The sequence below is a fragment of the Entelurus aequoreus genome, linkage group LG02 (genome assembly GCF_033978785.1).
Source record: "Entelurus aequoreus isolate RoL-2023_Sb linkage group LG02, RoL_Eaeq_v1.1, whole genome shotgun sequence".
Taxonomy (NCBI): Eukaryota; Metazoa; Chordata; class Actinopteri; order Syngnathiformes; family Syngnathidae; genus Entelurus; species Entelurus aequoreus.
Window position 1 is genome coordinate 82,328,670 of NC_084732.1, and position 9,986 is coordinate 82,338,655.

The window sequence follows — 9,986 nt, forward strand, 5'->3', positions numbered from 1 at the left end:
TCTCGTGCGCACGAGATACATGTCTAAAAAATTTTTTTTTTAAAAATTATACATTATTTAAAAAACATTTTTTTTAGACATGTATCTCGTGCGCACGAGAAAGTTTCTTGTGCGCATGAGATAGATTCTCGTGCCCACGAGATACATGTCTAAAAAATAAAAAAATTAAAAAAAATATTAAAAATTGTATTTTTTATTTTCATAACTTTATAAATAATTATATTATAATAAAAACATTTATAATTGTATTTTATTTTATAACGTTTCTCGTGTGCACGAGATAAATGTCTAAAAAAAAATGTTTTTAAATAAAACATTTTAACAAATTATAACAATTTATTTTTCCCCCCCATGTCCTTTTAGGGGCTCCGTAGTTTCCAATAATTTCTACAATTCTTGTTTTTTGTGTGATAGAGTGATTGGAGCACATACTTGTTGGTCAACAAAAAAAATTCATGAAGTTTGGTTCTTTTATGAATTTATTATGGGTCTACTGAAAATGTGACCACATCTGCTGGGTCAAAAGTATACTGTGGGGGGGGGGGGGGGGGGGGGGGGGGCGTGGCCTGCGGGCCTGCAGCGAAGCAGGGTGTGCCGGACCGGCTTCGAGATCAGCGACAGGTGCGTAGATGACACAGGTGAGAGTGTTTGTCTGATCACCTGTCGCTCTGTTAAAGGCAGCCGTCGGGAAGGAGAGAGGAGAGTTGTTGGTGGTGGAGAATTGGCAGTCGGAGCACGAGCGAGAGGGAGAGCGGAGACGGTGGGAAAACCATTCGTGTGCTCACGGGCGATCTTGACAGACACAAGACATTTGCTGAAAAGCATAAAAGAACATTTATTGTAAAATAAATCATTGTGTGCAAAGAGGATTGAGGCTGTCATGTCCGTCATTGGTGGTCCAAGGAACCCGGAGGGAGGAAGACCTCCACATTTGGTTTGTCCTCGTGCGTAAACTTACGGATCATGGTTTTCAGCGTCTTATTTAGCCGCTCCACCAACCCATCTGTTTGTGGTTTGAAGGCCACGCCCCCCCACATATACATACAGCAATGTTAATATTTGGTTACATGTCCCTTGGCAAGTTTCACTGCAATTAAGCACTTTTGGTAGCCATCCACAAGCTAAATGTTGAATTCTTGACCACTCCTCTTGACAAAATTGGTGCAGTTCAGCTAAATGTGTTGGTTTTCTGACATGGACTTGTTTCTTCAGCATTGTCCACACGTTTAAGTCAGGACTTTGGGGAGGCCATTCTAAAACTTTCATTCTAGCCTGATTTAGCCATTCCTCTACCACTTTTGAAATGTGTTTGGGGTCATTGTCCTGTTGGAACACCCAACTGCGCCCAAGACCCAACCTCCGGGCTGATGATTTTAGGTTGTCCTGAAGAATTTGGAGGTAATCCTCCTTTTTCATTGTCCCATTTACTCTCTGTAAAGCACCAGTTCCATTGGCAACAAAACAGGCCCAGAGCATAATACTACCACCACCATGCTTGACGGTAGGAATGGTGTTCCTGGGATTAAAGGCCTCACCTTTTCTCCTCCCAACATATTGCTGGTTATTGTGGCCAAACAGCTCCATTTTTGTTTCATCTGACATCACATGGACAAAGATAAGACCTTCTGGAGGAAAGTTCTGTGGTCAGATGAAACCCATCCATCCATTTTCTACCGCTTGTCCCGTTCGGGGTCACGGGGTGCTGGAGCCTATTTTAGCTGCACTCGGGCGGAAGGTGGGGTACACCCTGGACAAGTCGCCACCTCATCACAAGTCAGATGAAACAAAAATGTTAAATCTAAATCCAAATGTGAGCGCTAGTTGTTAAATGTGAGCGTTAAATGTTAAATCTAAACCTAAATCTTGAATCTAGACCTAAACGTTGAATCTAGACCTAAATGTTGAATGTAAACCTAAATGTTGAATCTAAACCTAAATGTTAAATCTATACCTAAATGTTGAATCTAAACCTAAATGTTGAATCTAGACCTAAACGTTGAATCTAGACCTAAATGTTGAATGTAAACCTAAATGTTAAATCTAAACCTAAATGTTAAATCTAGACCTAAATGTTACATCTAGACCTAAATGTTGAATCTAAACCTAAATGTTGAATCTAAACCTAAATGTTAAATCTAAACCTAAATGTTACATCTAGACCTAAATGTTGAATCCAAACCTAAATGTTGAATCTAAACCTAAATGTTACACCTAAACCTAAATGTTAAATCTAGACCTAAATGTTGAATCCAAACCTAAATGTAGAATCTAAACCTAAATGCTACACCTAGACCTAAATGTTGAATCTAAACCTAAATGTTGAATCTAAACCTAAATGTTAAATCTAAACCTAAATGTTGAATCTAAACCTAAATGTTACATCTTGACCTAAATGTTGAAACTAAACCTAAATGTTGAATCTAAACCTAAATGTTAAATCTAAACCTAAATGTTGAATCTAAACCTAAATGTTATATCTAGACCTAAATGTTAAATCTAAACCTAAATGTTGAATCTAAACCTAAATGTTACATCTAGACCTAAATGTTGAATCTAAACCTAAATGTTGAATCTAAACCTAAATGTTGATTCTAAAGCTAAATGTAGGATCAAAACCTAAATGCTACATCCAGACCTAAATATTGAATCTAAACCTAAATGTTGAAGCTAAACCTAAATGCTACATCTAGACCTAAATGTTGAATCTAAAGCTAAATGTAGAATCAAAACCTAAATGCTACATCTAGACCTAAATGTTGAATCTAAACCTAAATGCTACATCTAGACCTAAATGTTGAATCTAAACCTAAATGTTACATCTAAACCTAAATGTTGAATCTAAACCTAAATGTTGAATCTAAACCTAAATGTTACATTTAGACCTAAATGTTAAATGTAAACCTAAATGTTGAATCTAAACCTAAATGTTGAATCTAAACCTAAATGTTACATCTAGACCTAAATGTTGAATCTAAACCTAAATGTTCAATATAAACCTAAATGTTACATCCAAACCTAAATGTTGAATCTAATCCTAAATGTTACATCTAGACCTAAATGTTACATCTAGACCTAAATGTTACATCTAGACCTAAATGTTGAATCTAAACCTAAATTTTATATCTAAACCTAAATGTTACATCTAGACCTAATTGTTACATCTAGACCTAAATGTTGAATCTAAACCTAAATGTTGAATCTAAACCTAAATGTTGAATTTAAATGATAAATGTAAATCTTAATTCTTTAATGTGACCGCCAAATGTTAAATCCAAACCAAAACATTAAATCTAAACTTAAAGGTTTATTATAAATTGTAGATGTACATGTGCGCGCTAAATGTTAAATGTAAACCTTTATGTTAAATCTAAATCTATATCTAAATGTGAGTGCTAAATTACTCGCCAAATGTAAAAATTAATATTTATAGAATGTCAATATTCCACCAATCCGACGCCTCTCAGCCACGGAAGAAGGGAACATGACAGATGCTTCATGACAAATAATGCCCAAAAAATGGCATCTTTTAAAAAAAAAAAGTTAGCTCCAAACCTAGCCAAAGTTGTAGTCAATAAATTTGGCCAGGAGGACGACTTTGGCACGTAATTAAGACCGTTCATAAAACGGCACATCCGTCAAAAAGAGGCTTGAAGATGGTCTGTAAAACAAAATCTGTGCAAGATTTTGAGCAAAGAAGACCACAAGGAAGTGTTTTAAAGGTAGGAAAAAAATCAATATTTGACCGCTTTCAATAAAATTAAAGTGCAAATTAAAATACAGCTTAACCAATTTAGTCATACTTTCTGCGCTTTAAAAACGTATCTTTGAGCTTAGCTCCATACTTCTTCTGTTTGTTTGATATAGTCATTACTGCCACAAGTGGTGGAAAAGTGTATTGCAACTGAGTGCCCCTGCAGCCCATCCAAACAACAGCTGAGAAATATATATTTTTTGCGGCCCTCTAAGGGGCGCTGGCGGTCCAACAATAGGCTCTACTGTAAAGTTCAAAACACTGATAATCCACAAGGAAGTTTTTTAGATGTAGAAAAAAAAATCATAATATGCATGTTCTTTTGTATTGTTGTGCCGTAGGTTAGAGTTCTTGGTGCACCCAAAGGGAGATAGGTTACCTCAGAGATGAAGCATTTTCTTATGGAATGTACAAAACTTGGCATGGGTTAGGGTTCAAAAGTTTTTAAAGAAGTTTTGGTCTGTAAGGGAAAAACTTTTTGACTGACACCAGCAAGAAGTTACATTTCTGATCCAGTTCCATAAACACGTACAAAAAAAAGATAATGAATGATATTAAAATGTAGGGTTTATTGCTAGGGAAACATGTTTCGACAGCGTCACAAATTAATTTAGAAGGAACGAAACAGATAAGAAATAAAATCATGCGACCTGGATGAATGGAACTATTTTCTTTATGGGTACATTTTTGTTTTTAATTCAAAATTAAAGGTAACTACAACATTTTGTCAATAAATATTATGTATTTCATACTACATTTGGTTGAAATTGAGCAAATCTGTCTCTTCTGATTGATTATTAACATTTTTCTTAACTAAAAAAACGATTTGCAAGTACAAAAACTATTTTCTGCAAGTAAAAAAAAAACAATTTGCTAGTAAAAAAAATAAATTCTTTAATCAAAAAAGAATTTGCAAGTATACAAACAATTTTCTTCGATTAAAAAAAGGCTCACGGTATAAAAACAATTTTATTTTATTTAAAAAAACGATTTGCAAGAATAAAACTAATTTTCTTTCATTAAAAACGATTTGCAAGTATAAAAACACATTTCTGCAAGTAAAAAAAAAAGATTTGCAAATAAAACAAACTTTTCTTCAATTAAAAAACGATTTGCAAGTATAAAAACAATTTTCTTTGATCAAAAATACAATTTGCAAGCATCAATAATATTTTCTTTAATTAAAACGATTCACAAGCATAAACATATTTTTTAAATTGAAATAAAAAGAATATTTTAAGTATAAACAAAATTTTCTTTGATTGAAAAAACGATTTGCAAGTATAAAAACAATTGTTTTAATAAAAAAACGATTTACAAGTATAAAAACTATTTTCTGCAAGTAAAAAAACTATTTACAAGTAAAAAAAACCTTTTTCTTTAATCGAAAAACTATTTGCAAGTATACCAACTAATTTCTTCGATTAAAAAAAGGTTCTTGGATATAAAAACAATTTTCCTTTAATAAAAAAACGATTTGCATGCATATAAAACTCATTTTATTTCATTAATAAACGATTTGCAAGTATAAAAACTATTTACTGCAAGTAAAAAAAAAAAGATTCACAAGTAAAAAATATATAATTTCTTCAATTAAAAAAAACGATTAGCAAGTTTAAAAGCAATTGTCTTTAATCAAAAAAAGATTCACAAGCATAACAACATTTTTTTAATTGAAAAAAATATTTTTTATGTATAAAAACTATTTTCTTTAATTGAAAAAATTATTTGCAAGTATAAAAACATTTCTTTAATGAAACAAAACAATTTGCAAGTATAAAACACTTAAATTAAAAACGCATCACAAGTAAAAAAAATTAAAATATTTTATTAAAAAAACTATTTGCAGGTAAAAAAATAATTTTCTTCAAATTAAAAAAACTTTTTGCACTTATAAAATGTTTATTTAATCAAAAACACAATTCACAAGCAACAAATCTATTTTCTTTAATTTAAAAAAACGAGTCACAAGCACAAAAACATGTTTTAATTGAAAAAGACGATTTTTTTAAGTATAAAAACACATTTCTTTGATTGAAAAAACGATGTGCAAGTATAAAACCTTTTTTTTTAATTAAAAAAAAGATTTGCAAGTATAACAACTATTTTCTGCAAGTAAAAAACAATTCACAAGTAAAAAAACAGTTTTCTATAATGAAACAAAACAATTGGCAAGTATAAAAAATGTTTCTCTAATTAAAAAAAGCATCACGAGTAAAAAAAAAACAATTTTATTCAATTAAAAAAACAATTTGCAGATATAAAGAACTTTTTTTTTAAATTAAAAAAACTATTCGCAATAATTAAACTATTTACTGCAAGTAAAAAAACAATTCACAAGTAAAATAAAACTACTTTCTTTAATGAAACAAAACAATTGGCAAGTACAACAAATGTTTTGTCTAATTACAAAAAGCATCACAAGTAAAAAAAAACAACGATTTTATTCAATTAAAAAAACAATTTGCAGGTATAAAAAACTTTTTTTTTTATGAAAAAAAATATTCGCAAGTATTAAACTATTTTCTGCAAGTAAAAAAACAATTCACAAGTAAAAAAACAGTTTTCTTTAATGAAACAAAACAATTGGCAAGTATAAAACATTTTTTTCTTAAATTAAAAAAAAGCATAACAAGTAAAAAAAACAACAATTTTATTTAATACATTTTTTTTTTGCAGGTTTAAAAATAATTTTCTACAATTAAAACAGCAGCTCAAGTTTGAGAGGGGAAACAAACTGAACCTGTAAGTTAACCTGTAAGTTTCCCCTCCCTTTTGTCTGCCATTTTACTCCCCACCTTGCTTCTTCTTCTTTGTTGTTTTTGGCGGACGGCACCATGCGCACATAACAGTAGCTCTGCCGGCCTTAAATTGACTCATTAGCACCACCTATCGTTGCAGAGTGCCTATGGCGGGTGATCTTACTGCAAGATTACTGCCAAAAGCTTTAACTTGAATACATTTATTTTTATACTTGCAACTCGTTTTTTTTGTTTTTTTACTGGTGTACAAAGTTTTAAATTTTTATTTTTTCATTGCACAACTGCTGTGTTGTTATCGTTTGCAAAATATTGCGATAACGTTGCACCATGTCTGAACACGGTGCCAACCTTCGTGACGACTACAGGTGGTCGCGCTGGTAGTTTTAGCGTTTTTATCACTATCTCCTCGGTGATCAAAAAGCACTTCATGCAATTTTAAGCATCTTTCCCCAGGCTGGCTCGGGTTTAATAACGCAATATATAAAAACCCGAGCTTCATGAGAAAATGAATAAACTCTCGGCAATTTGGTTGTAAGAGTGACAGATGGAACCGTTGCATTTGTTGAGTGCGTCGAAGAATAACACGTTTGAGCGGCGATACTGTACTCAGTAAGCTAACAAAAAATGTAAAAAAATGGAACAGGTGGTAGAAATGCTTGAGTAGCCTTATGTGACCATTTCCACTGCACTCCGCGGTGTCTTTAAGAGATGCCATGTCGGCCTGCCGCTCTCTCTCTCAATCTTATCCAAGCTACCGGGAGCTCGATGAAAAATTCATACTTGGGCATGGTGAGCTGCCCACTCTTATTTAAAAGAAATCATTCATTTTTAAATTCATTTGGAAATTCCACCTTCCCCTTCAGAGCTTAATCTTCCCGATACAAGAGAGGAGATTTATGGACGCCGATTTGGAAGACTTTGTCGGTTGCGTGCAGGGAATAAAGCCCGTCTGCAATACTCCCCCAGTTTATGTAACTACCGTATTTTACGGACTATAAGTCGCAGTTTTTTTCATAGTTTGGCCGGGGGTGCGACTTATACTCAGGAGCGACTTATGTGTGAAAGTATTAACACATTACCGTAAAATATCAAATAATATTATTTAGCTCATTCGCGTAAGAGACTAGACCAGGGATTTCCAAAGTGCGGCCCGGGGGGCCATTTGTGGCCCGCAGGTCATTTTTTAATGGCCTCACGCCCCATTGTAAAATACAATTAAAACAATTTAAAACATAAAAAGTGGTATGAAAGACCAAACAGGTGAAATGTAACAAGAAAATGTTGCAATGTTTAATCTAATAACACAAAGCTGCCATGTAGGCTGTTTCTTTCTTTAAAAAATAATAATGAATCAAAATCAATGTTATTATGAATTATTGACCTATCCAAGGCTCCAATTATGTCAAATTAAATATTGCACTTTGAGACATTTTTTTGGGAAAATGTTGCATATTTTGTGTTTGCCATATAAAAAATTAAGCTTTTTTTTTTTTTTTTTTTTTTTTTTTTTAAAGAAGGGCCTAAAACGAACAAACAAAAAACATAAACAACAATACAACGTATAATTGACGGATGGATCTGAAGTTGATCTCGAGATTATTGTGTTAAAAGTAAACAGTAAAAAAAAATTACAATTTAATTTTTAACACGTTAATGAGTAGGACCCTTTTGGTTCCCCAATAATTTTTGTGTGATTTGTTTTTAAGTGTCATCGCTCAAAAAATAATAATGAATTAAAATCAATGGTGTTATGAGTTATTGACCTTTTTAAGGCTCCAATTATTATATAATCTGAAATATTCCTCTTAAAAATTTTATTGGGTGAAAATATTGCATATTTTGTGTTTTTTCCATAAAAAAACTGGGTTTTATTTGACAAAAAGAGCATACGACTTAAATCTTTAAAAAACGTTATATTGACAGATAGACCTAATGTTGATCTAGAGATAATAATACTGAATAATGACACATTTTAAATATTTTTTGGACCAAAACCCTGAGTAGAGGCCTTAATGTATATTTTTTATACATATATTGTATTGGTTTTTAAAATAAAAAAATATCAAAATGGCCCCCGCTTGCTTTGATTTTTCAGTGTGCGGCCCTCAGTGGAAAAAGTTTGGACGCCCCTGGACTAGACGTATAAGATTTCGTGGGATTTAGCGATTAGGAGTGACAGATTGTTTGGTAAACGTATAGCATGTTCTATATGTTGTAGTTATTTGAATGACTCTTACCATAATATGTTACGTTAACATACCAGGCACATTCTCAGTTGGTTATTTATGCGTCATATAACGTACACTTATTCAGCCTGTTGTTCACTATTCTTTATTTATTTTAAATTGCCTTTCAAATGTCTATTCTTGGTGTTGGGTTTTATCAAATAAATTTCCCCAAAAAATGCGACTTATATATGTTTTTTTCCTTCTTTATTCTGCATTTTTGGCCGGTGCGACTTATACTTCGGTGCGACTTATACTCTGAAAAATAAAGGTAATTGTCACTCTTGAATCAACACAGTAGTTAATACTATGATCAATGTTAATTAAAAACTAGATATAAATAATAATGGAAGTATAATTGTTTGTATATAGTATATCATTGGTGCAAAGGTTTAACACGTGTACAAGGATATTTCACATGCCTTTACTGTGTATATAATTTAACTGTGTTTATGTTGTGTATAATGTGCATTTATAATATGTTGTACAAAGGACATTTCATAATTTTTGGAAGTTCATCTTGTACTTGACATTGTTTATAGGGTTAGGCGCAATAAGTGTTAAATTTCAGCCTAAACCCTTTCGGTCTGCAACATTTTCATTTTCAATCTATGAATGTACAACTGTTTGTTTATTTTCTTGACCATTGACCGAAGAAGAAGAATAAACTAAACTAGAAACTCTAATGATAATGCATTCTAATTTTATCCTGCGTATTTGACGGCGTACTCGCTCGCGGCTAATGTCCTTCCACAGTGCAAAGCCACTTTTGGAATTGGGTGTTAAATCACCAAAAATGATTCCCGGCACTTGCAGTGTGTATACAAAATGTTTGATAGAGGGGTTTGAAGTTGTTTTAGAGCAGTGGTTCTCAAATGGGGGTACGCGTACCCCTGGGGGTACTTGAAGGTATGCCAAGGGGTACGTGAGATTTTTTAAAAATATTCTAAAAATAGCAACAATTCAAAATTTCTTTATAGATATATTTATTGAATAATACTTCAACAAAATATGAATGTACGTTCATAAACTGAACATCAAATCAAGTAGACTATTCCATTCATTACAATGCAACAATGCAATATTCAGTGTTGACAGCTAGATTTTTTGTGGACATATTTATAATTGAATCACTTGTTTATTTTTCAACAAGTGTTTAGTTATTTTTATATCTTTATTTTTCAACAAGTTTTTAGTTATTTTTATATCTTTTTTTCCAAATAGTTCAAGAAAGACCACTACAAATGA

The 9,986-nt window shown here is 32.1% G+C and overlaps 1 protein-coding gene across 1 annotated transcript in view; it reads right to left on the reverse strand.

Moving 5' to 3' along the window:
• Positions 1 to 671: 671 nt before the first annotated feature.
• The window catches only part of LOC133642387 (protein kinase C-binding protein NELL1-like), a 157,160-nt gene continuing 147,845 nt past the window's right edge, over positions 672 to 9,986 (reverse strand). The window contains exon 5 of the mRNA XM_062036554.1: positions 672 to 792. Coding sequence (XP_061892538.1) covers positions 672 to 792 — 121 coding nt within the window. The remainder of the gene's footprint in view (positions 793 to 9,986) is intronic.